At 51.7% G+C, this 26,577-nt stretch overlaps 1 protein-coding gene across 4 annotated transcripts in view; it reads left to right on the top strand.

Annotated features, from left to right (window-relative positions):
- The window catches only part of STX8 (syntaxin 8), a 105,456-nt gene that overhangs the window by 11,293 nt on the left and 67,586 nt on the right, over positions 1 to 26,577 (top strand). For 3 of the 4 annotated variants that reach the window (XM_040081625.1, XM_058422910.1, XM_040081626.2), the window contains exon 6: positions 752 to 844. In XM_040081625.1, the coding sequence (XP_039937559.1) occupies positions 752 to 844 (93 nt within the window). Of the gene's footprint in view, positions 1 to 751; positions 845 to 20,783; positions 21,032 to 26,577 lie in introns of those variants that run through there. The other variant, XM_040081624.2, reaches the window with a different exon arrangement.

Here is a 26,577-nt window from a genome sequence, read left to right as displayed (position 1 = left end):
GAGGTGATGGCAGGAAATCAGATAAAGCCTGCTTCACCCTGCGTGGGTACAGCTTGTGTGCACCTCAGAGAATCTGCCTGGCCCGGGAGGAGCCTCAACTGCGCTTTTAATGACATCAGAGGTAATTAAATTGAGGCTGAAGAGAGGGCTGTTGAAGTGAGGGGTGCCCTGGGCACCGACCCTCCTCCTGTGCCACCCCTGGCACTCAGGGCAGGGAGAGCTGCGCCCTTAGGCTGAGGGGCACAGGGGATGTGGCTCTGCAGGGCCCTGGGAGCACATCACACCTCCACTGCCCTCGTCCCCTCTCCCTCTGTGTCCTCTCGCAGCTTTAAAAATCTCTTTGGATTCTTTGGTGTTTGCATCACCTGTTTTCTTTTATCCATCTTACGAGCTGCTCGGAAAATTTAAAAAGGCTAATCAGGAGCTCGCTGCGTGTGCCAGAAAATCCCCTGCATTTATGATTGAGTAACAGCTCAGTGTTAAATTCTTGGATGTCTTTTTTCTCTTTTGGATCCTCAGCAAAACGTCCCAGCCAGAGCAGAAAAATTATTTACCCATCATTCAGATTATTTCAAGAGAACTGTTGCCATAAGGATTAATTTTCATGTTGTGTTCATGTGTTTTTTCTTAATACATTTTAGCCCTTCAAGCACAGAGTAGATTTTTTTTTTCCCCTTCACTCCTAGCTATTTTATGTAGCCTGGCATTTCAGCAACTTCTTAAAGTAATTTAATATATTTTCCTGGTGCAGAACAAGACGCCGGACTCGATGCTCTTTCTTCAATCATATCCCGGCAAAAACAAATGGGGCAGGAGATTGGGAACGAGCTGGATGAGCAGAACGGTAAGGACAGGACTTTTGCCTCCCTTTTGTGTAAGGCTGGGGTTTGCTCTTTTCTCTCCTCACACAGCTGCTCCTCCTGCCCCCAGAGCAGGCAGCTGACACGAGAGGTTCCTGTTCAAGCGCTGCAGGTTCTGGTTCATCACCTGATTTTCCTGCTGCATTCCCTGGGGCTGTGTCCCGTGTGTAACACTTGGGGTGTTTCCCCAGGCCCGACTTCTGAACAGCAGAGAGATGGGTGATCACTGCTCCAAAGCACAGAATTCACTTGGTGCTCCATCTCCTGCAGTTTTTGTGTTTCCTGGCAGGTTTTGGTTGGTGCAGGGCTTCACTTGAGCGTTCTCATTCTGTGTCTTCCCTGAGTGACCGGGTGGAATGGAGCCAGCGGTTGAAGGAGAAGCATTGCACTGTTTGCTCCAAAGGCTTGTGTTTGGGATGTAGGTCACATTAAATGCAATGCTGAACCAGGACAGCAGCTATTTCCTTCCAGAGGGGCACTGCCACTGCTCTCCTGGTGAATCCACTGTTGCTGGCTTCACTGTGCACGTGACACGAGCTGGCCCTGGGAGGGCAGATCCTCCAGCGCTCCTGACTTTCCCATTCCTTTCCCCTTCCTGTGGGAAGCTCCCACATCCCTGACCCGCTGGGCATGTTCCCTCCTCCTGCAGCTCGTGCTGCTGTTAAAATCAAACCTGGCTCAATTCAGGAGTAGCTGCTAAAGTGCATTAATGGATTAGGCTTTGGGGAGCTGGGTGCTGATTCTTTTCCCAGGAATAATCCAGTGAGAGCCGTGGGGCCCTGCCAGCTCCTCCCTCCCACGAAGGCTGCACCCCTGGGCTTCATCCTGGGCTTGAGCAGGGCAGTGTCCTTCTCCCTGCTAATAAATGATAGCTGAGATCTGATCCCAAAACCTGCTTCTTCCTGGGTGACGCTTCCCCTTTGCTTCTCTCTGTGAGTTTGCTCCGCGTGGGGGGATCCCAAATTCGCATCCCTGCCGTGAGGAGCTGCATGGCAGCTCTGTTCTGGGGCAGGAGGAGGGATTTCTCCCGTTTGCCATGGCTGAATCCAGGAGGGATGGGGAATGCCTGGAACATGGCTTTGTTTATTAATCCTTAGGTTGTTAAGGAAGGGTTTGTGCAGCTGGGAGAGACTGTGCTTAGTGCTCTTGCCGTGTTTTGATCCTGTGCCTCATGTCAGGAAAGACATTTTCAATTAGGGGTCCCATCTCATAGGGGGTTTTTTATTAATCGTTGCTTAAAAAGTCATATTAATTGCCTTTTTTTTTTTTTTTTTTTGGTCTAAATAGGAAACAGGTGGGAAGCATGAGCATGTTTATGGACTCTCTGTAAAACTTTGGTTCCTCCTCAGGAAAATACACGATCTGTGTTCCATTTCTCTCGTGGGTGGGGATGGTTCCCGGGATTCTGATGGGTTTTGGGACACTGTAGGTTCTGTGTTTTGTGCCGTTGCATTTTTGCCAGACTTCCTCTAGCAATGAGGCCTCGAAATAATCTGTGAAACGGGATATATCCAACCCTCCCTTTCACAAATACTGCAAACAGCGCTGGCGTTGCTCGTCCTACAGACAAAGCCTTGAGCGAAATGCCCGTGTTTTCATGGGAGCTCTGCCTTGAGCTTCAGGCAGCTGCTCCTCAGGAGAGGGGAGCTGCTGAGTGCTGGGAGCAGGGGGAGGCGAGGCTGTGTGTGCTGGTGCCGAGGAGAGCGCCCAGCGCCGCGGGGACACACCTGCCAGCCCTGCAGGGAGCGTCACCAGAGGGCCGGAGGTGTCCAAAGGAGCCGGGAAGCAGCCTGACTTGACAGATGTGGGGGCAGATCACTCAGCACTTGGCTTCATCCCTGCCAGGCAAGTGGAGCTCCCATGTTTCCGCTGACTTTATGCAATCCGCTTTTTTTTTTGGGCTTTTTTGGCGGATATGGGGGGGGGAGGATAAGGTCAGGCTTTTTGTTGCCACTGGCACCCTGGAAAAGCTGAAGTCCTTGGCAATATTTTCCAGGGGCTGTTTTCCCTGCGCACATCTCACTTCGTGCCCCGTGCTTAGCCGTGAGCAGACTTTGCTCAGGCGCTCTGCCAAGCTCGTGTCGCTGCTGCGCTCGGGTTGATGAGGATAACTGCCCTGGAATTTCCCCTGCCCTGGAATCCCTTTCCTTCCCGCTGCTGAGTGATAATGGCATCGTCTGTGTCCTGGGGAGGCGCGGGAAGTTCGTCTCCATTAAGTGCTGCTTCAACCTTTCTCGTTCCTCGAGTCAGATTTTCCATCAAACCTTTCCCCTTCCTGTGGGAAGCTCGACTTCCACTTCCCTGACCCGCTGCGGACGTTCCCTCCTCCTGCGGCTCGTGCTGCTGTTAAAATCAAACCTGGCTTCATTCAGGAGGAGCTGCTAAAGTGCATGAATGAGTTAGGCTTTAGGGAGCCGGGTGCTGATTTTCCAGCCTGGTTCCTCGGGTGTGCTTTTTCCGTGCCAGGGCAGTTCCAGCTGCCCGAGGTGGCGGGAGGATTTTCCCCGGAGTGCCAGCTGGGGTAGCTGTGCCTCTGCGGATGCGCCGGCGCCCAGCGCTGCATTAATTATGCCGAGTTCACTCCTCCCCAGCCAGCTCCTTGGTGCGGATTCCTTTGTGTTTGTTAAATGAGTGCCTCTGGGAGGGAGGTGTCCCGGTGCTGCCAGTGTCCCAGGGCAGCACAGCTGGGGCACCGGGTGACACCAGCCTGCCCCAGCCCCACGTCCTTCCCTGCTCAGGTGGGATCCCTCCAGCCTGCCTGGCACAGCGTATCCTGGAAAAATCCCATTCCCCCTGGGGTACAGCTGGGCTGAGTCCCACCCATTGTGTCACCCCGGTTTTAATGGCAGTCCCACCCGGTTCTTCCCTCAGGTTTTCACTGCAGGTTTTATGGCTCTGATTAAAGCTGTTGCCAACCTCCTGAGCGGGGATTTTTGCGCTGGTGAGCAGAATAGAAGCGGGGTACCAGGAGATGTTGGTTTTTTGGGTTTTTTTTTCCAGCCTCAGGAGTCTGCTAGCACTGGGGATTAGCAAAAAGAATTTTCCCATCGTTAGCTCCAAATTTGGCCCCAGAAAACTTTCTGTAATCCTTTCATCTGTTCCACCAAAAAAAAAGAAAAAGAAAGAAAATAGTGTAAATGGCCTCTGGCCCTGGTGATGAGGCAATCTAATCTAGTGCAATAATTGTGGAAGAATGCTTTCAGAAATTGTGAATGCTGTTTGTTTTACCCTTATAGAGATGTTGTTTTCTCATTGTGACATGCTTGCATGAGAATGGAGTACTCTGGGATGGATGGTAAATATTGGGAGCTTGCAAAACTTGCCCTGTTTGGCATTTTTCCCTCTCAGTGTCCGTTTGCTTTGCTCTGTTGAGGATGGGTTCCTTTGCTTCCGGCTCCTCTAAAGTTTAGAGCGGAGCATAAACGAGTTCCTAAACAGATAAGCTGCAGAATCAGACACTTGATGTCCTTTCCCTGCTTGGGAGAATGCTGTAGCCAGTCAGGATGTTCTTGAGCAGTTTCAGCAAACCATCCCTCATAATGATCCTTTAATTGTATGGTTATGTAACGTTTGGAATTTCCCCTCAAAATCAAGTTTCTGAAACCCACCAGAAATTGTGGCGTTACGTTTTTGTTTACAATAGCTTTGCAAGCCAAGGTTGCAGCGTCACCTCTGCTCACAGTGGGTGGCTCAAAATCCTCCAGGGGAGGACTCGGCTCAGCCTGCTGTGAGATTTTTGTTACCCTGACTGTGCCACCGACACGCCTGAGGCTGAGCCCTGTTCTGGCTGCTGCTCTGTGCTCACCTGGAGAATTGTCCTGCTGTCACTAAAGGGAGCGAAAATGTTCCTGGTGCTGCAAAGACTTACGGAAAACCAGCAGCAGGAATGTGATTCCCCTGAGCTCCTGGTGCAGCCAGCCCAGTCAGGATAGGGACCCTAAAGAGCTTCTCCTAAAGGTGATTTGCGTGGCTATTGCAAGATCCAAAAGTCGTTTCACGTTTCTGTTTATTAAAGCGTTTCTGCTGTAATGCAAACTAATTAGCACGGTGCCTGGGCTGTGCTTGAGTTACGAGCCTCAGACCGGCGCGGCTGGGGATGCATTGCATCATTGTTAGGATTAGCTTGTAAATCAGAAATGATTAAAGATTGAGTTTTCAGAAATGTTCATCATCTTGTCTAAGCAATATCTGTTGTCATCCCCTGGGGTCGCAGCCCTGCCTGCCGTGAGCCCCTTGGAGATGGCTCCAGCCCTGCCTGCTGGGCTCTGGAGGTGTTCAGCTTTCCCTGCAGGTTCAGCTCGCCTAGGAACCTCCCTAGAGGCCCGTATGTTTCTAATATTCAGATTTAAAATAACCATCCCTAGCCTGAGTGACCTCGGACCGTGCAGATAGATTTTTAATTTTGCTTCCTGGGCTTATTGTACGGAGTAGAAACAACTTCGGTGTCGCTGGGGCGCTGCTCTGTCTTTATTGCACATTGTTGAAGCGGATTTAACCCTTCCTAGGGGAAAAATTAACTTTGCTCTTTGTCTTGAGCGGTCTAAATGCAACACTTAGGCTGGGTGTGAGCCCTGAGAAGGTGGGGAATGGCAGATCTGAGGTTATACAGGGCACTCCTGGGTGTGTTTTTAGTCCTGAACACTTGCAGGCTGTTTTCTGCAGGTCTTGCCTCGTTTTGTGCACGGGACTCCATCTCTGCTGGGCCTGAACTGCGCACACGTGGTGACAAAAGCCGTTTGAAGGGTCCCTGCCAGGCGTGGGGAAACGTTCAGGGGGCGAGGCCAGGCTTGTGAGAGCGATTGTGGCGCAGCAGCAGATAAACGCTGCCTCAGAGCATGAGACTGTCAGTGGTGCTGCCCAGGAGCTGGCAGTGAGGGGGTTAACCCTTCCCGGGGGTCAGACCTGAGCCTTGGCAGGAGCGGCTCCCTCTGAGCTGACCGGGCACCCCGGGACACCGCGGGCTCTGGAGCTGCTGCAGCTCTGGGTGCAGGGGATCGGGGAGTGCTGGGGCTGAGGGTGGGCTGCAGCCCCCCAGCAGGGATTGGGGGTGTGGAATCATTTCCTTGTGACAGACCTTTAGCATCACCGAGCCCAGAAGTGTGAACCTGCCAGTGCCGAGTCCTCCACGAGAGCGTGTCCCTGAAATGCATCCAGATATATTCGGTATTGCTTGGAGAGGTGGATAAGGTTTGGTTTGCACGTGGTTTTTAAAAAAGAGAGATTCAAACTCTCTTTTAGTGAGCATCCAAAATAAACTTTAACCATTGGCTTTCCTATTTTTCCATCCGAGGTGGAATAATAACGTTTCGTCTCCCAGGGAAGCTGTCAAAAATCAAAATACACTCAGGCCTGCTGTCAGGAGGGCATGGTGGGAAGGTCTGGGAGGGAGCTTTAACTCTTCGGAGCAGAGCTGGAGCTGTGTGCAGTCCATGAGGAATGCAGCCTTGTGCTGGGTGATGAGGAAAAAACAAATTATTTGGGTATCTGTCAAGGAAGTAACCCTGCCTGTGCTGCCTGCTGGGTGGTGGAAACCAAGGTTACACTGAAGCTGCATTGCTTTGAGAAAGGTGTCTACACAAAAAAAGTATTTCTAGTGTTTCCTAACCTTTTAAGTACAAGATTTTGCTGCTTCAGTATTTGCAGTGTTTGTTTACCTGTGAAATTTCCTGGTATTCTTAAAACTAACGTGGAATAAGCAGGGAAGCCGCTGCAGAAGGGATCTGTCTCCAAGCCAGATGGGAACTGCACAGGGAGCTTGGAGCTGGGCTCAGGGCAGTTTCAGCAGCGTTGGGTGAAGGACGGAGGGTGACGGGGCAGCACGAGGCTCTGGGAGAATGGAGAGAAGCTGCTTCCAGAGAGGAGGGAGGCTTTTGGTGACAGGATGGAGTCGAGGTCGGAAGGAGCAGAAAATCCTGCCCAGCCTGTGTCAGGAGGTTGGGAAGCCCTTGTTGTGGGACACCTCTAGGAGCATGGATCATTCCAGACAGCTCCAGCTGAGTTAGAGCAGGAGCTGGATGAGTTCTCAGTTTCTGTTCCTTCCCCAGCTCGCTCTTTCTTCTCTCTTCTGTAACTTGGCTTCCTTCAGACTTCTCATTCTGCTGCTTTTATGGATTTGATCTTTAATCTCCCCTTCAGAATGTGCCTAATCCTCACTCTGGAAACCACCCATCCATATTCCAGCGTTCTTGCTCAACCAGTTCCCCTCGTGGGTCCTTTTCCATCTTCTGTGTGTGTCACTGAAGACATTGGGGTGCTGCAGCTCCTGAGGCCACTGCAGAGCCTTAACGTGGAACAAACTGCATTGTTCTGAAACGGCTGGGATGTTTTGGCTGAAACTTTATTTCATTTTATTTTTGAAAATTCATCTGGAAGCAGGGCTCCAAGCTGGGAATCTCCAGCCTGGGTCGTTAGAGCTTTTCATCATTCTGAGTGACTGAAAATAGGGCTTCTCATGGCAAGCAGCAAATGGCCTCAGCAGTGGGTGGTGTGCCCCATGCATATTAATCATCATCATAATTGTGCTGTTAATGGAGCCGTGTTTGCTCCCATGCATTCAACAAATGATTAATAAAGTAATTAAGAGGGGCTTCAGGCTCAAAGACAGGGGGGAGATGTTGGAGTAGGAATCCCCCTGGGCCAAATCCATACCAGGCTCAGGAGCGCCCAGAAACGTGAGGATTGAATTAGAGCCTTCAGGGGAACTAAAATACGTAAATCCACACATTATCCTCAGTAAATGAGGTAGAAATGCAAGTTTAGTTTTAAATAAATAGAGGATTTTAGGTGCCTGTATTAGCTAGTCAGAGAAGCCCTAAAGCCTGGTTTAGAGTCCAAGTAACGTTGCCTTTTGCAAAGTTGGTTAAATTCCGGTCATGACAAAAATAATGTGGCCTTGCTGAAAATTCCTGGGTGGGACAGATGGAATTATAGGTTATACAGGTAGAATTATGTAATATATTATCTGTTCTATAGTATATATGAAGAATTACATATTACATACATTATATAGTATGTAGTATATATTTTATAGTATATATTATACTTAATAGCATAATATATTATATAGTAGATTATATTTTATAAATATAATATAATATAATATAATATAATATAACATAATAATATATTATAATATATAATATATAATATAATATGATACAATATAATATATAATATAATTTATTTTATATTATATTATATAATTTATATTATATTATATTATATTATATTTATTATGCTATGGGCTATGTAATATATATTATATATAAAATATACACCATATAGACAACATATATAATATTATACTCATTGTATATGATATATTATATAACACATATACTATATATTCTATATTATATTCATTATATTATATACATTATATTATACATAATTGATATATATTATATATTATCTATAATATATGTAGAATGATATATTTTATCTATACAAAACGGAGTGTAGGATCTGCATTTGCCTCCTGACAGCACCCTCAGGTGAGGAGTAGCCCAGGTGTGGGGGTGTTCCGCGCTCCCCGGGCGCTGGAGCCGCCGCTCTCGCTCTGGCTCTCGGGGTGCTCGCAGCGCTCGCTCCCAGCACCCGGAGGGACGAAGGCCAGGGCTGCTCACACACACAATGAGCCTGCCTGGCCCCTTGGCACGGGCAGCCTTTTTCCTTGAGCGCTCCCAGCCGTAAAATAACTCTTCAACATTTGTCTTCTCAATTATGTGGATTTTTCCACAGTTAGTCGGTCCCTACCTCTCCCACCCCGCGCTGGGAGGGGGAAGCTGTCTCCTTCCATCTGTCGGCACAGGGAGCAGAGTGCCGGGGAAATCGGGTCCCAGCTTCTTTTAAGCCTTTCAGGATTTTTTTTTATAAGAATTATGATCTTAAACATCTTCTTCGTTAAGCCTTGTCTTTGGTTTCCTGATGGAGAGCTCTGGTAGGAGCCTCAACTTTTAGCACACAAGGGTTTCCCCATCTGCTTCTTCTTGATTTAAACTGTTTGAAAAGAAAACAAAACCGAACTGTAATTGTAGGTATTTCAAAATGCTGGTGATTTTTTTTTTCCCCATGTTAATTTCTCTTCTCCTCCGTTCAAGAAAATCTCAAGCTGGGAACTGTGGAGAGCGGATTTCTTTTCCCAGCCTGCTTTCTCTGGATGTGTGTCGTGCATCCTGAGGGAGCAGGAAGGGACAAACCCAGTCTGTTCTCCTTTACGGCCCCTTTTTGGTAAATCCCCACCTGTCTGGGGGCAGCTGGAATTCTGCATCCTGACCCTGCAGTCACTGCTTGTGGCAAGGAAAGGCAGGGGATAAACTGCCCTGTGCAGAACGGCCTTTGCTAGAGGATAATGTTGTGCGAGTTTCTGCATTATTTCATTGATTTTGCCCTTGTAGATGCTCCAAGGTGTTCTGCCTGACTGATTTTCCTCTGGATTTTGGCTGGATCAGGGAGGGTTTTAGGGTTTAAGACCGGATCCCAAATGCTTTCTCTCTGCCCTGAGCTGGTGTTCCCTGAGCTGCTTCAGCCTTTTCTCACAATGGCATTTCCCTGTCTCTGGGCAATGGTTTATTCCCGAGTCCTTAAGCACCGCTTAGGCTAAAAATAATGTTTTATTTTTAAATATTTGCTATTTGTGGCAGTGAAATACAGCTTGATGGTTTCTCCTTCAGCGTGTACATTAAATTACTTCAGTGCTTCCTCTGTGCCTTCCCCTTCTGGGAGGGTTTTTGAGCTTTGAATGGGGGAAGGAGGAGGTGGCTGCTCCGTTCCACATCCCTGGAGGAGCTGCTTGCCCAGGAGTTGTTGGAGGGGTGACATCCAGCCTTTAAGGGAGTCCTGCTTGCTGGGAACCACATCCCTGGAGGAGCTGCTTGCCCAGGAGTTGTTGGAGAGCTGACATCCAGCCTTTAAGGGAGTCCTGCTTGCTGGGAGCCACATCCCTGGAGGAGCTGCTTGCCCAGGAGTTGTTGGAGAGGTGACATCCAGCCTTTAAGGGAGTCCTGCTTGCTTGGAACCCTGTGCTCCTGTGTCGTGGTGGTTTCGGTCAGGGCTGCTGGGCACTTCATGGCCTTTTAATAGATTTCCCAGAAAACCTGCAGGGCTGGAAGCTGCACGGTTCCAGCGCAGGAGAGGAGGAGAAAACCACGTTTCTGGGCACGTTGTGCTCGTGAGGAATTGCTGGAATCTCAGGAGTGCTTTGAACTGGGCTTACTCAGCCCCGGCCGGCCGCTCAGGGCTCTCCAGCACATGCTCCTGCTTTTCCCATTACCTCCGGGTGCGTGGCCAGCTCATCCCTCCTCCCAGATCTTCTCCCATCTCTCCTGTTCTCCTCTGCAGAATGCATTGCTGCTCCGAGTGCTTTGTCCAGTCCTCAGGAGCTGCTGACTGCCCGTGCCCGAACCCCCGGGGTGGAAGTGTTCCACCTTGGGCTGGCGGCCAGCACCGCTCACAATTGCGATTTGTCAGAGCTCTCTGTTCAGTTCCAGAGGCACAGCAGCTTGCTGCAGGCAGAGGGAAAGCTGGGAGCAGTTGCTTCCTCAGAGCTGTGTTTCAGTCAGAAACAAAACTAATGTGACATAAACGTGGCATTCTTTTAAAATGGTGAAGTTTTGATATCTTACAGCATCCCAATATCACTAAAAACCTGATTAAATGCTATGACTCTTTCTAGAAATTAAAGTAACTTCCTTGCAAGCTGGGCTGTAACCTTTTTGTCCGAATTCCTCGTGGATTGAATGTGTTCCATCCCTCTGCATCCCAAACCAAGGTGCTGTGGGGGTTTTCCTGTTTGTGCCATGTGTTGTGGAAAATCCTCTGCCTTGCTGCCTGACTCCAGCCCTTCCCCCTGACCCCAGGGAGCTCTGGGAGGCTAGTGGGATGTGCTTGTTGTTCCCGGGGAACTGCTGTTTCCAGACATCAGTAACTGGAATAATCCTCCAGCACAACAGTAGTACGAGTCTTGGATGTGGAAGCAGACAAAATTCCACTTTACTTTCTCCCAGCAGTTTTACAAGGAACACTTCAGCGTGAAGGGAATAAATCACACAAGGTACACGAGGTCCCAAAGTATGAAGTGTCTGGCATCAAGTGCAGGGGCACAATCAAATCTGGATTTTGGCTGCGTGGATCGCATTGTGCTGAAACAGCTCCAGGGGTGTTTGATCTCAGCATTTCATTGGAAATTCTCTTACAGGACCAAGTTTGCTGAAAAATGTTGGTTTGGGGCCAGTCTTTAGTCTGAAACATCTGGGCCTGACAGCCTTTTTCCAAGCTCGGGGTAGGGATTCCAGCAATATTTTTATCACAATACCTTTGTGATAAAATGTGATGGATTTGGCTGTGAGGTACTGAGGCCACAGTTCCCAGTTTGGAGCAGGACTCTGGACTGGGGATGAGGGACCCCAGGGTTCCCAGTTAGGAGCAGGACACTGGACTGGGCACCTTTTAATGATTCTAATTACCTTGCAGAGGTCTGTTATCTGTGCTGTAGCACAGACAGGTAGTGCTGGAGGGGGCTGATGTGGGGTGGTCCTTGGCTTGAGCAAAAATCCATCAGGACTTGGCCGAGCTCGGAAATCCCCCGGGGGATGCTCCAGCAGGGACCTGTTCCTTTGCTTTGTTTTCTCAGATGATATTCCCCTGATCAAGCTGTGCTGGGGCTTGCAGGGGTGGTCAGGAGCTCTCCTTGTGCCTGGTTTGGAGGCTGGGACAGGAGCAGGAGGTGCCCGCCGGGACCATTCCAGGCATGTCACCGAGACACACAAAGAAATCACACGCAGAAAAGAGATTTTCGCAGAGGTTCTTCTGATCCAGCTCCCAGCTGAGAGAGCGGAGAGAAGAAGAGCCCTTTGTTTATTTTTACTTTTTATACATTTGTGGGTCTAGCAGAAAATTGGCTTTTTGGGGTTTCCACCCCTCAGCCTCAGTGGCCAGACGAATTGTCAGTTACAGTTGTTTTCAGGTTAGAAATATGCAAACAAAGGACAAAGAATGAAAAACAAAGGATTTGTTTATGTTACATCTGTGGGAAAGGTAGAAAACTGCTCTAATATTGTACAGTAACTAAAAGATCTGACTCCATTTATGAAAATCAAAAGGCTAATAAAGAAACTCAGAAAAACCAGGGTAACACAGGCGGGCTGGGGACATCTCTTCATTTTGGCGTTCCTCGCCTCTCAAACTGCTGCATCCCCTGGGCTCTGCTGGGGATGACTCTGCCCCTATTTTGGAGCAGCCCAGCTGTCCCACATCCCTGTGTGCCCAGCTGCCGGGGGTGTCCCACTGCTGCAGCCGTTCTCAGGCAGCGTTTGCAGATAGCCTGGGGTCCTGCCAAGGAAAACGAGCGGTGTGAGACCGGAGAGGGAAACGAGCTCTGCGGTGCCCTTCCGAAACGTGGGGCCTGCACTGAACAGAAAAGCAGATAAGCTGGGAGGAAAGCTTCCTTCTGCTTGAGCTTAGGACGTGGGCTGCCTCCTATGTGCTCGTCACAAAAAGGTATTTGCGCTTGGAAATTATTATTTTAGGTCCAAGCTGCCTCGGAGCACCAGCCTGGGGATAGAGGAGGCTCCAGCACGGCACATTCGTGTGCTAAATTATCAGAGCTCAGAGTTTCGGGGCTGGGTGACGATTTTCTGGTGCCTCTCTGTGGCAGTTGGGGTCGGTGCTGGGTTTTGCAGCTGCTCCATGACACCAATCACAGGTCAGTTTAGGGGTGCTCAGACTTGAACTGGGGCTGCACTGTGGTTCTTTAGGCTGCAGTGAGGTTCTTTAGGCTGCACTGAGGTTCTTTAGGCTGCACTGTGGTTCTTTAGGCTGCAGTGAGGTTCTTTAGGCTGCACTGAGGTTCTTTAGGCTGCACTGAGGTTCTTTAGGCTGCAGTGAGGTTCTTTAGGCTGCACTGAGGTTCTTTAGGCTGCACTGAGGTTCTTTAGGCTGCAGTGAGGTTCTTTAGGCTGCACTGAGGTTCTTTAGGCTGCACTGAGGTTCTTTAGGCTGCACTGTGGTTCTTTAGGCTGCAGTGAGGTTCTTTCCACTGGTTAAGCTGTTGTGGCTTCACTTCTTGTGGAGAAGCTCCATCCCATGCTTTGTTACAATGGGAGCTGCCGGAGTTTTGCTGGTGGCTGATGTGGGTGGTGTGTTTTCAATGAAAAGAAAATGACTTTCATAGCTGGAGACCACAGGACTTTTGAGAGGGAAGGGCTGAGGGTTTCAGTGTAAAATTAGTGTTTTCCTCCCTTCTGTTCCAGCCTTCACCCTCCGTGGCTGGTGCTGCTGCTAAACCTCCCTGAGCTCATGAAACTGGTCTTGTCTCCGGGGCAGGTGCTGGGGAGAGGGGAGCAGGGCTTTAGGGCAGCCCGGCACTGCCCCTGGCAGTGTGCAGGACAGAGCAGCTGGGAGCTGTCCCCCACTGCACGGAGCTGTTGGAGAGGTTTCTGTTCCACTTCCTGGCGTAAGGGAACTCTCCGAAGTGGAGGTGACCCCCAGCTCTGCCCTGGGCTTCCCACCCAGCTCTGTCCAGCTGGAATTCCTGTAGGAAGGGAGGGGCAGGAGGTTTTATTGAGTGAGGGAAGGTTGCACCCCTCAGAAGCAAACGTAAATCAAAGATGCAATGATCACAGCTGGTTTAACAGAAGCCTTAGAGCTTTGTTGTGAGGCAGGTTTCTCACTCTGCTTTCTGCTGAGCATTCACAGGGCACGTGTGATGGCAAACGACCCTGAGCAGCAGCATCTCCACACGGATTTATTCTGAGGGTAAGAAGTGTTCCTCAGTGCCTGCTGAGAGAGAAACTTTCAGTTTTCTGTGAATATTGAAGGAAAACCCCATTAATACAGGGGAACCTTTTAAAGAGAGCACACGCCAGGCTTTAACTGGCACAGGACACCAAGCCAAATTAATATAATTTCTGATACGTGTGGAGTTTTTCCTGTTTGATATTTGCTAAAGCTGGTTGCATTTATTTTTTTATCATAGTCTGCCTGTATTTGATGTGCAGCTGAGCTGAAGGAGGAGTAACGTTCCTGTTTGCAAGTGCAGATGTGGGCCTGAGCCTGCAGCCAGCTGCAGAGAGCATCTCTCCAGGGAGGCACATCCAGGTCCATGGATGCCCAAGAACTTTTTCCTGCTCTCCGAGTCCTGCTGGACACTTGGGACCGTCGTGCTCCTGGTGAAGAGGACTTTATTTAGAGAATCTCAGTCAGTGTTTGCTGGAAGGTGCTTGGCTCTTCTGCAGGACTTGGGGGCTCCCGGTCTGTCAGAGCTCCTCAAGGAGCTCCTGGTTGGAGTGAGGGCAGAGGGAAGTGGAGTGGGACCTCGGGATTTGTGTCCTGGCTTCTCCTCCAGCTCGTTAACATCACCCACACTGTGACATGGTGACAGCTGGACAGTTTATCCCCTGAAGTTAGCAGGAAGATTAAGGAAAACTCTCATTTCAGAGCTGCCAGGAGCCTTTATAAGGGACGTGTTTTAAACAAGCCTCCCAGTAGCGTTTAAAGAAATGGGAAGGGGAAAACCGGTTTTAACAGGGATTAAATGGAGCAGCTGGGCAGTAAAGGCAGCAGATCTGGTCTGCCTAAATCATCCAAATGTACAGACACTGCCAAACACAAACACAGCCAAACCCCCGTCCTTCAGTTAGGGATAAAAACATTTCAGAATCTGACTGGCACTGCTGGCTTCAGTGAGAGGTTTGGTTTTTGAAAAGGGAGAAGCTTTCCAGAAGTTCTCACTGACAGTTATTGTGTGAAAATCAACCACAGACACAGCTCTGGTCCTGCCCAAGTGTCCTTGGGCTGCCCACGGCCGCTCCACCGAAGCTCCCATCACATCCTCTGGTGTTTCTGGATCAGAGCAATGGTGATAAAACACTGAATTCTCCAAATTTAGCTTTGAGACCTCGGGTAAAACATGTCACTGCTGGCAGCAGCTCTTCCTGCCCGAAGCTGCGAGCTGCTGAGCTGCTGACACAGCCAAAGCTGTCCCCAGTGCTGCAGGGCCAGTGCTTTGTGTTCCCTCCTGCAGAGCATGCTCTTCCTCCTGTTCCTCCAAAATCAAAAATGGTTTTTAGACCAGCTGAGGGGTTGGAGTGGAGCTGGAGGTGGCTGCTCTGAGCGTGTGGTGCTCAGAGGGCTCCGTGGATCCATGGATTTGGTGGTGCTGTTCCCGTGCACTCTGCTCCTCTGGGCTGGTTTAGGGCTTGCAAGACTCTTCTTCTGGAAAAAAAAACGGGGAGGAGTGGGGGGAAGAGAAATTCAGCACTTTAATGTGTTTCAGCGTTCCTGCGTGTCCTTCCCCACATCCTAAACATGAAAAATATCAGAGAGTTTCCCTTTGGCCCTGGGGGAAGAAAAAGGGGTCTCCAGCTGGAGCTGATGAAGGTCTGCTGGAGGAAGGAGCGGTGTCATGGGCTCGGGGTGATGATCCCTTGGAGCACAAGTGCTGTGCTGAGAGTGAACAGCCGGTTCATGCACACTTAAACTGTCCTGAGCCACCACCCTCCCTAATATTTCTTCATCCCTTCCACGTGGGAGAGAAGCACAGGGGAAAAAAAAAACCCACAAAACATTGAAAAAGGAGAGTTAGAGATGCAAAGGTACGTTTTGTCCTTTGGAAGAGGAGGGCACTGCTTTTCTTCTTGTTTTCAGTATTGCCTGAAATAACGGCTATATTTGATTTTCAAGGTGCTTTTTAAGCAGGGGTCAGCAGCTAGGCTGGGTGAGCCTGCACTCCTGTGCCTGGCAGTGATGCTGTTTCAGAGGAATGTGTTTTTCCCCTCTCAGACTTCCTCAGACAATTGCCCAACTGTTGGAAAAAAAGGTAGTGCTGCCTGAGGGGAGGAGGAGGAGGAGGAGGAGGAGGAGGTGGAAGTGTTGCTGCCCAACCACACACCAGGGAAAGCTCAGCAGGTCCAGCACATCCAGCTCTTCAGTGAGGAGGAGTCTCGAGGTGCCCGTGGTGCCCCCGGCTGTGTTTTGCCAGGTGCTGAGCCCAAAGCTCAGCGGTGAGTGTTGGCACCGTGTCTGTCCCCGCTGCTGGGGCTCGGCTCCTCCCGAGCTGTGGCTCTGCTCGTCTGGTTCTCCTGCTCCTGAAAGCAGCCCTGGCTGTTTGGGTCCTCCTCAAGTTCTGCCTGATGAACTCTTCTCCAGAGAGGGGATGCAGTGAGGTAAACAGGGGAAGGACTCGAGTTCTGCTTCCCTGGAGCTGCTCAGCTCAAGGTGCTCCTGCTGCTGGGCAGGAAGAGCTGCTGACCCTGCAATTCAGTTTGTCCTGCCCCTTTCAGGCAGGAGCTCCTGGGGCTTGTGCCCAGGTTTCCTTGGAGTCCTGGAGCTGTTCCTGTGCCGAGTGTGGTCCCGTTGTGCTGCTTCCCAAGGACAGCGTTTGACCCCTTTGGCTCCTCACTGGGCTTGCTGCCACATTCCTCTGATTTATTTTAGTCGTTTTCCCCAGTGGTGCTCACTTCCCTCGGTAAATGAAGGGGAAGTTGGTATTTTAGTTTTCCCTGGAAATGAGTTCCTTTCATGGCACTCGTGTGTGTACCATCTCCATTTCTCTGAGAGAGCAAGAGAATAAACTCCTCTGTGGGTTTCTGCATTTACTAACCAAAACCCCTCTTTGCAAACAGCTCTGGCTCTTGGGTTTGCTGTTTCCAGGTGTTGAATTCCTGCAGGAATAACACAGGCAGGGTTCTGCCTGTGAGGGCTCCAGGAACCTGCTGTGGTCACGGCACCGAGCAGCCAGAGGTGCCTGCAGGCCAGGCAGGTCCTGCGGGGTGCTGAGCCCTGGCTGGGCTGGGAGAGGAGAATTCCTTGGGGTGCTGAGCCCTGGCTGTGCTGGGAGAGGAGAATTCCTTTGGGTTTTGAGCCCTGACTGGGCTGGGAGAGGAGAATTCCTTTGGGTGCTGAGCCCTGGCTGGGCTGGGAGATAATTCCTTTGGGTTTTGAGCCCTGGCTGTGCTGGGAGAGAATTCCTTTGGTTGCTGAGCCCTGGCTGGGCTGGGAGATAATTCCTTTGGGTGCTGAGCCCTGGCTGGGCTGGGAGACAATTCCTTTGGGTTTTGAGCCCTGGCTGGGCTGGGAGAGGAGAATTCCTTTGGGTGCTGAGCCCTGGCTGTGCTGGGAGACAATTCCTTTGGGTTTTGAGCCCTGGCTGTGCTGGGAGATAATTCCTTTGGGTTTTGAGCCCTGATTGGGCTGGGAGAGATTAATTCCTTTGGGTTTTGAGCCCTGGCTGTGCTGGGAGAGAATTCCTTTGGGTGCTGAGCCCTGGCTGGGCTGGGAGAGATGAATTCCTTTGGGTGCTGAGCCCTGGCTGTGCTGGGAGATAATTCCTTTGGGTTTTGAGCCCTGGCTGTGCTGGGAGATAATTCCTTTGGGTTTTGAGCCCTGGCTGTGCTGGGAGATAATTCCTTTGGGTGCTGAGCCCTGGCTGTGCTGGGAGATAATTCCTTTGGGTTTTGAGCCCTGATTGGGCTGGGAGAGATGAATTCCTTTGGGTTTTGAGCCCTGGCTGTGCTGGGAGAGGAGAATTCCTTTGGATTTTGAGCCCTGGCTGTGCTGGGAGAGGAGAATTCCTTTGGGTGCTGAGCCCTGGCTGTGCTGGGAGATAATTCCTTTGGGTGCTGAGCCCTGGCTGGGCTGGGAGAGATGAATTCCTTTGGGTGCTGAGCCCTGGCTGTGCTGGGAGAGGAGAATTCCTTTGGGTTTTGAGCCCTGGCTGTGCTGGGAGAGCTGAATTCCTTGCCGAGTGCTCTCGCTGTGCTCAGGAAGGGGAGGCTGCCCTGGAAGCGCTGCATTCCTGCAGCTACTCCCCACGGGCGCTGCTGGGATGATGGATATCTCAGCATCTTTGTTCTTTGTTGGAGCTTAAATCAGGCGGGAGAGGGCCCGACACGTCTCCAGTTACACAAACAAGCGGCAGAGGTGAGGAGCGCTCGCGGGTGCCTCGGACTCCTCCGGGGTCTCTCGGTGACAGGGGTGTGATGCTCGGAGGTATTGCAGAACTGGGGACGTGACTGCAGGGCCTGGGAGCATTTCCAGTTCCAGCCTCACCGGGAGCTTATCACCGTGTGGCCTTTGGGATGGATCCCGACCAAATCCGCCCGCTGTTGTCGGACGCTTCGCTAAAAGAAAACAGCAGCTCGTTGGCTCACCTTTGCGCTTCTGCTGCTTCTTTCTCTTAAAACAACAACCCTCGGGGCAGCGTTAATTTGTTCCAGCTTCCCTGGAGCAATCCCCCGTCCCCCCAAACCTCGAGGAGGATAAATACGAGCGCGTGGGTGCAGCTTCGGCAGGGGAGGAGCTGCACGTTGATGTCAGGGTCTCGGCAGTAGCGTGTGGATTTAGAGGAGTCCAAGCTGTGCTGCCAGAGCTGCTCTCTCCTGTACCCCCAGGTTTTGGGCAGGGTTCTCTGCTTTGCCCTTTGTTTGCAGGTCCCCCAAGAAAGGGATTTCCCCTGAGCTGCTCTTCTCTGAAAGCTGTGGCGTCTTTGACGTGAGGTTCCTCTTCCAGATCCTCGGTGTTCTCCTCAGCGTGGTTCAGGCCGTGGGATGACGAGGGTGGAGCTCCTGGGATGGTGTGAGGGTGAAGCCTTGAGGCTGCTTTTGATGAGCACGTCCTGAGCTGGCCCCAAACCCGAGCAGATCTTTGCTGGTTTGATGGGGACAGAAGATGAGCTGGAGCAGGTGACACTTGTGCCTGGGGCCGAGACAGGGCACCGCACCTGGACACAGCTTTGTGCAAAATGCTCTCTGGACGCTCTGCTTCTTGTTTCAGAAGGGTAAATTGGAGGAGAAGAAGGTGCAGAGTAGAAGTGAGGTCAGTGGGAAAGCACAGAGAGGGCTCTGATGTCTGGGCTGTGCAGTCTGGGCAAGGATTGCAGATTATGGTTTGCTTTCTGTTCGTGTTTTGGCAGTAAAATTTTGGGGAGGGAAAAAAACTACTGAAGCTGGAGAAGGATGTTGGTTCAAGAAAAAATGGGAATGAATTGACCATAAATAGTACAGTTGAGAAAATTACTTTTCTTTTTTTCTTTTTTAACTGAGAGATGAAAAAATTCCAAAGGGGCTTCCAGAAAAAAAAAAAAAAAAAAAAGGGCAAAAAATTGCCAGTTTTTAAAGTGGAGTTCAGATGAGTAAAAAGTTTGTGACTTGATAGGGAGGGAACTGGGCTGGATCTGCAGATCTTTCTGGGGTCTCTGTCTGTGAATATGTGCTGCTATTTCAGAGTAATAAAACCAGCTAAACAGCGTTTGGAACTGATTATTTGATGTATAATACACCACCAGTGAAAAACCAGCTGTATTTTGAATCCAGAGAGTGGCAAACCCAAGTACCAATTATTTTCATTCTCTCGTTCTGTGGAAAGACTTTATTATCAAAAAATTATCAGGAAATCTCCGTGTATTCCGAGAGAGCCCCTGGATTGTGGAAGGCACAAAGATGCATCCAGGGAAGGAACCTGCAGTCCAGAAGGAGGCAGAAATGTGCCCAGTCTGGTCACCAGCGCTGGGGGAAGGAGGGAGGGAGGAAGATTACCATTAATAATTTCTAACCTTCATGAGCATACATTATGCTGCTAATTTTTCCCTGCTGCTGAATTCATGTCAACGTTTGAAAGTACAAACAATCCCCCGAACAAAATTGTGTTTGGTTTGCCCTGTCCCAGGGATTAACAAATCTGATTACTGCATTTAAATTTAATGCCCCCCAAAAAATTCCCGAAATGAATGATTCAGTGTGAGGCCATGAGCAGAGGCAATTATCTATGAAAACTAATGAATCATGTCGTTAGGAGCGTTCTCCTCGCAGCTGTCTCCAATTAATCCGTCCATCAGTGCCGGAGCAGCGACGTCGTGATCCCAGGGTAAGGTGCTGCCACAGCTCCGCTCTGCTCTGCCCCAGCCGCGTGGGGAAGGAGGAATCTCCCCTCACTTTTAGGCTGTGTTTTTGGAACACGCAAAGCCCTGAGGACGTGTTCTGCCGATACTCGTGGGATGGAGGGGCGTTCGGTTTGCCCGCGCCCCTTTCATCTCTCCCCAAGCGGCGAAGCCTTCGCAGAAGGGAGTTCTGGGGAGGATTCCTGGCTTTTCCCTGCTGATTTTGTCTGTCAGCGTTCCGAGCTGGGGCCAGGGTGTTCACAGGGCGGGTTTCTGCTGGGCAGCCCCTTTCTCTGTGTAGGGAGCTCTGCCCCTACAAGAGTGGATCGAGGAGCTTTTCCCCTCTCCAGATGAGTGGCAGAGGATGCTGAGTCTTTAACAAGCAGCTCAAATGTCCTGGAAGACAGCTGAGTGACGAGAGTTAAGTATTAGAGGAGGTTTCCAGAAGCCTGGGGAGGAGGGATGTCCTCTTGCCCAGGTTTCAGTGTTTTGGTGCCCTCAGGTCCCTGTGGCAGCTGATCCTTGCCCCTCTCCACCAGGGCAATGTGCTCAGGAGGAGTTTTCACGTTCACTATTTTGTCTGTCAGTAGTTGGAGCTTTCCCAGGCTGGGGGGGACGTAACAAGAGGGTTCCGTGCCAGGTGTGGGCGTGGGGCAGCGGTGGGGCAGCGGTGGGGCAGCGGTGGGGCAGCGTCTCACCTTCCTGGGCTGTGCACAGCAAACCGAGGGACGCCCAGCGCCGCTGCCAGCGCTGGAAATGCCTTTGTGTTTAACATTTGAGAGCTGCCCAAAACGGGGCGAACACAAATCCCACGGTGGTCCACCCTGTTGCACAGTAAGGGTTTTGGAGGGAAGAAAGAGCAAATCACCTGGGAGGAGGGATGTGGCTCAGCTTCTCAGGGTTAGAGGGGACAAAGACCATGCCTGCGAGAAGTCTGTTCCTACATCGTGTTCCCAGTGGATGTGGAGGGCAGGGTGAAGGTGCGTGGGATGAAGATCTGTGCAGGGGGAGAGGGGGCACCTCAGTCCCCTCCCTGCAGAGAGGGAAGGGCAGGCTCAGCGTGGGAGCTGCTGCTGCCTGACCACAGCCCGGGCAGATCTGCTGTTCCAGGGATGCCGGCTCCTTTGGGGCGGTGCCCCTGCTGGAGCAGCGCTGGCGGGCTCCTTGTGCCGACAGAGCTCCTGCTGGCAGCGGAGCCCTTCCACCCCAGGCTCACAGAAACATCGGCTCTGTCCCGCCCTGTGGATGCATTGATGGCATCTCCTGCCGGGATTAAGGGGGAAGGCGAGCGGATTGCGGGGTACGGACGGCTTGTTGGCATCCCAGGGCGGCGGGGAGGGACGGAGGGCTCGGGGTGCCGTGGTGGCCGGTGAGGAGGGAGCTCCGTGCTGCTGCTGGACGCACACGGGCGTGGGAGGCATCTGTGGGACACCCGTAATTGCAATTAGCAGCGAGGAAACAAAAATTCTCCGGGCTGGAGGAACGGGGGGAGACTTGGAGGTGGATGGGAGCAGCTTGGCCTCTCCTCAGCACGAGGAGCGTCGTAAAAACCACCCGAGTTCGTCCTGAGCCTGTCCCGGTGATCAAAGCCAGGCAAAAACGGGATTTTCCTGTGCACTTAGGGGGGATTCCTACAGAAGTAAGGTTTGTTTATGAAAGTGCAAAGCTGGAGAGTTGCAGGGAGCAGGAGTTGACAAAGGAGGAGCAATTTTTGCTTTTCCCAGTGAGAGTGCGCTCGCAGATCCACGGACGGCGCGACCCCAAAAACAACGGGAGTCGCCGTGCGGGGAGAGGGAGCTGGTTTGTTGTACCACCTGTACTGCACTGCGCTCTCCGGGCTATTTTAATAGCTAATTAATCTTGATTTGCTTGGATTTAAGAGGGTTTGTGTTTTTTTTCTCCTCTTTTGGCACATATGTGCAACCTATTATATCATAAATCCCCCCCCCGTTTCAGCAAATGTCATCCCGATTGTTCCCTACAGCACAGCATCCTACTGGGGAAACATCCAAGGTCAGGAACTCGGATTCTTTAACCACTGTATTCGAGGAAGCCGATTTATTGTTCTTTCACAGCAGAGCAGGGTGATTTCTTTTGGACCTATATCACGTTGGCAGCCAGTCTGGAGAGGTCAGAGCCGCCTTGACGTGGGAGGCTTTTGTGGGCACGTTAATCCGCCTCCAGAAACGAACTGTCGCACCCCAGAGATGCCAGCACGGGGCGTTCCTGAGTGCTCAGTGCTTTTCTGTTCCTCTGGAAGCAGGAATTATTTTTGTGCGCTCAGGGTTTGACCTGCGTCTCGTATCCTAAAATCGATACGAGTATTCCTTGTTCCTTTCTCCTGGTGTCTCTTAAAGGCTTTGAAGGAGTTTGCCTGGGGCTGGAGGAAGTGACCTTCATATCAAATAATCCTGACGTGGGGAGTTGGGGCTTTGGGTGGCTTTCTTGTGGCTATTTGTGCTGTGAAAGCTGAATAAAAAATTTGCAACTGAAAGTCTTAAAAAGTGAATTAAGGAAGCGTTGACTCCAAGGAGCCATTAGCGTGTCCTCAGCGTGGGATGTGCCTTGTTTTTCCTTGCTGCTTAATGTATAGCTGTGTCTGACCTTTTCCCCGGGTTGTTTTGGTGGGCCTGTGCAGGAGCTGTCAGAAGGAAAATGTGAATTAAAACATCTTGCCTAAGGAAATTACCTTCCTGCTCTTCTCCAAAAGGGAAAAAAACCCATGAAAATAATTAAAAAAAATAAAAATAAAAAGAGTATTCTCTTAGTTTGCCATCTCTAGTACTTTTAGTTCCTGTTTCCTCTTGCTTTGGTGGTAGTATTTTAGTTTTCTCAGGGTGTGGTGCTGGGGGCAGTGTCTGTGTGTCCCTGCAGGAGCTCTGGACGCTGCTCCCGGCAGCATCACCCCAGAGCTGCTTCTTTGTAAAACTCCTTCAGCCCCAGCAGCTGGAAGTTCCCTGAGGTGGGATTCCCACCCCAGGTAAAACACAGCTTATTTCAAACCTTCTGTGACATTTAAGCAGCCAAACCAAACTTAGACACTCCGGTTCTCAGACCTCTCTGTGGCTGGAGCTCGGGAAGCTTTTTTCATTTCCTTTTTCAGGGACCTTTGGAGCGTTTGTTCTTCCTTAGGGCGCGCATTGGGCTTTTTTCGTGCGCTGAGCAGTGTTTTCCTGAGCGGGAAGCTGGGTTCAGGGCTCCTGCCCATCCCCTGGGCGGTGCCCGGGCGCAGAGCCGTGGCACAGCTCAGCCCTTTCACAGCCTCGGCAGCCTTGTGGTCATGTCGACAGCTTGACACCGCCGCGGCAGCGATTTGTTCCGGCTCCCTCCGACACCCCGAGAGCCGAGCGCACAAAGGGGAGGCATGGGCAGGACCTCCCGGAACGAATTGGGGTTGGAGAGAGGCTGGGCTGGGAGATCCCTGCGGATGCTGGAGCTGACACAGGCGTGTTTGGCACCGGCGTCGCCGTGCTTGTGCAACAGAGACACTGAGCCGGCCGAGCTTCGTGTTGCAAAAGAAGCTTTTGGGTGCTTGGTTTGTCCTGCAGCAAGCTGTACTCCAGGAGAGAGGAATCGTAACGGGGCAGGGGAGAGGATTTTGGGGGGTGTGGGGTGGGAGGAGACGTAAAAAAGGAGCTTTAGTAGATGCTGAAGTGAAAGCAGAGCCCTGAAGTGTGGAGGGTGGAGCAGTCCTGGGCGCTGGTGGGTGCAGGGGGGCAGGGGGTGGCTGTGCCCAGCCTGGGCAGCTGCGAGTGCTGCTGGCACCGTCCCCAGAGCCAGCTGCTCTTCGCCCAGGGTGACAAGGACTCGCTGGGAATCCTGTGAACTCTGCAAACGAAACATCGGTGCCACGAGCGCGGGCAGGGCAGGGGTGCTCTGGCAGGAGGGAGCTGCTCTGGGAAGGAAATGTGAGATCAGGGTTTGAGTTCAGGCTGTGATAAGCAGGCACAGTGCTCTGCACCGGTCTGGGAGGTTTCCTGACACAGCAGCCCTGCAAGGACGTGACCCATTGTCACACACCAGCGTGACAGAGAGAGCCAGGAGGAACCCAGGCAGCTAAACTGATTTAGTGCAGAGTGGATCTATGCTGGGGTCAGAGGATCAAGTGCCATCAGCCCCTTTCCTGGTGTGGAAAGTGCTGAATTCTGTTAATACCCTTCATTCCTGGGGCCTGACTCCTGCGGGCACTGGGAGATCTCGTAGGTGCAGGTGAGTGGGGGGAGAAGTGCACCAAGTGAACAAAAACACTCAAAGTTTCAAAAACAAAAAGGCTTGTGGAGAGAGGGGGCAAAAAGGATGTATCAGGGTGTGAAAGTGGCTCTTACAGCCCTGTATGTCCTCACAGGGGCCGAGCTGGGGTTTGGTGTGTCAGGGGGGAGCAGGAGGGACCCAGAGCGGGGAGAAGCCGTGGCTGGGCACGGCCAGCAGGAGGGCAGCACCCTCTGTGTGTGCTCTCATGGGTTTTGTGCCCCCTCAGGGGCTTTCAGACCCCTGTGCTGCGTGTTCCCACCTGGAAGCGCAAGGTGCTGTGCAGCAGGGTTGGTTTGGGCGCTGGCTGCCGACAGGAGAAGCTGCAAGGAGAGCTCTGAGCTTTTCTTCTCCCCTTTCTCGTGGGGAGCTCGAGGGGGTGGCAGCTGCCTGCCCTTGGTGCCACCCCAGTGCCCTGCAGGGGAACCTCACCAGTGGCTGCAGTGGCACCTGGGGCTGATTCTGTGCCCCGGAGCTGCTCCAGGGAGGGGAGGATTTGTGCTCCAGAGTTCCCAGTTTCTGCGGGCACTGCCAGGTGTCCCAGAAGTGGTGCCCAGAAGGATTCTCAGCCCCTGCCAGCTTTAGATTTGGTTATTGCCTGGGACTGGTGGTTTTTACCTGCCGGGTCAGCCCCGCTGTGGAGGAGCAGCGGTGGGCTCGGTCCCTGTCCCGTGCTCCCCACGGCCCCTCAGGGCTCAGCCTGGTGCTCTGGGGATGCTCTCCTTGAAACCTCCTGCAAATCCAACTGTCCTGCCCGTGTTTTGTGCTGCTGACGCCCAGAGTGAGCGCACCAGCATCGCTCCCGTCCCTGCTTTCAATCAGAGGAATAAATACTGCCTCAGATGAAACTTAATCTGTTTTTAAAGAACTCCCTCCCACTGACATACAGGGTTTCTTTCCCTTGTTTTTTAACCAGTCCTCCCCTGAAAAACCTCTCTTGTGGTGTCTCTCATCCTCACTTAATGATGTCGAGGTTGTTTTTTTTTCTTTTTTATTCCAAGTTTCTGGGAGCTCCGTGGTTTTCCCCGTTGCACGTTTTTAATTCCGAATGCCTCAGTGATCCTTTCCTGTTCTGAATCTCCAGAGTACTCCATGGGGGAAAATTTAAAAAATAACATGTAAGCCTTACATAATTTACTATGAGAGTAATTGGGTTTATACAGCAGTTCATAAACCTTTAGCTGGTAAAAATCAAAGTACCTTAATCTCAAAAGCAGATGGGGGGATGTCACGCTGAAGGCTTATGTAGTTTTCAAAGACAAATTGTTTAATTCCATCACTGCTAGGAGAGTAAACAGTCCTGCTGCTCGATTGCAAGCAGGAACATCTCAGAAACGAGACTTTCTTCGCTTTCAAGCATTGTTAGCTTGGCAACAAAGACACCCAAAGAAGCTCGGTGGAAAGATGCGAGGGAGTTTAGGAGAAATGACGGGCGGAAGCCTCTAAACCACATTTTCCCGTTCTCAGGGAGTTCCCAAGTGCCTTTCCTGCGCTGCTCCCGGCGCTGTTTGGTGGGAGTCAGCACGGCAGGGATCTCTGCAGCACCTTTCCTTGCATGCACAGAGGTGGCAGGGCTGTCACTGTGCCCGTGGGAGCAGGGATCTCTGCAGCTCCTTTCCTTGCATGCACAGAGGTGGCAGGGAGCCCGTGGGAGCGGGGATCTCTGCAGCTCCTTTCCCTGCATGCACAGAGGTGGCAGGGAGCCCGTGGGAGCAGAGATCTCTGCAGCTCCTTTCCCTGCATACACAGAGGTGGCAGGGAGCCCGTGGGAGCAGGGGTCTCTGCAGCTCCTTTCCTTGCATGCACAGAGGTGGCAGGGAGCCCGTGGGAGCAGGGGTCTCTGCATCTCCTTTCCTTGCATGCGCAGAGGTGGCAGGGAGCCCGTGGGAGCAGGGATCTCTGCAGCTCCTTTCCCTGCATGCACAGAGGTGGCAGGGCTGTCACTGTGCCCATGGGAGCAGGGATCTCTGCAGCTCCTTTCCCTGCATGCACAGAGGTGGCAGGGCTGTCCCTGTGGGAGCAGGGATCTCTGCAGCTCCTTTCCCTGCATGCACAGAGGTGGCAGGAAGCCCATGGGAGTGGGGATGCCTGCAGCTCCTTTCCCTGCATGCACAGAGGTGGCAGGGAGCCCGTGGGAGCCCCCCGTGCCCGTGGGAGCGGTGAGTGCGGGGCGCTGCTCCCGAATCCCACTTTTCCGTGCGGCGTGGGTCGAAAGCCGGCAGCCATGCCTTGCCTGTGTGATGAGGGCTGTGCTTGTGGCCCCACAGGAATGCTGCTCACAGGCCAGTCAGGGCTGTCTGGCCAGCGCATCCCCTCCCAAGTGATGGTCCTGCTTCAGTCCGAATGGCCTGATGAGATCACCTCTAACTGTGTATCGGGCCGGTTTGTATCGCATCTTTCAGAGAAAAAAGAAAGGGGGTAAAAAACCCCACACAAACCCAACAAAACCCTCTTTATTTTATTTTATTTTTTTTCCCTTTGCTGGACTTCAAAAGGTTGCATTGTACCCAGTGTGCTGTGAGAGCTCAGAGCCATTACCTCAGCCCAGCGTAACCAGCAGCAAACCAGCGCCCGTTTTTGGTGGGGGCTCCTTTGCTC

This window comes from Hirundo rustica, chromosome 18, assembly GCF_015227805.2.
Source record: "Hirundo rustica isolate bHirRus1 chromosome 18, bHirRus1.pri.v3, whole genome shotgun sequence".
Lineage (NCBI taxonomy): Eukaryota > Metazoa > Chordata > Aves > Passeriformes > Hirundinidae > Hirundo > Hirundo rustica.
The sequence above is the reverse complement of the archived record's forward strand: the minus strand, read 5'-3'. Positions and strand labels throughout refer to the sequence as shown.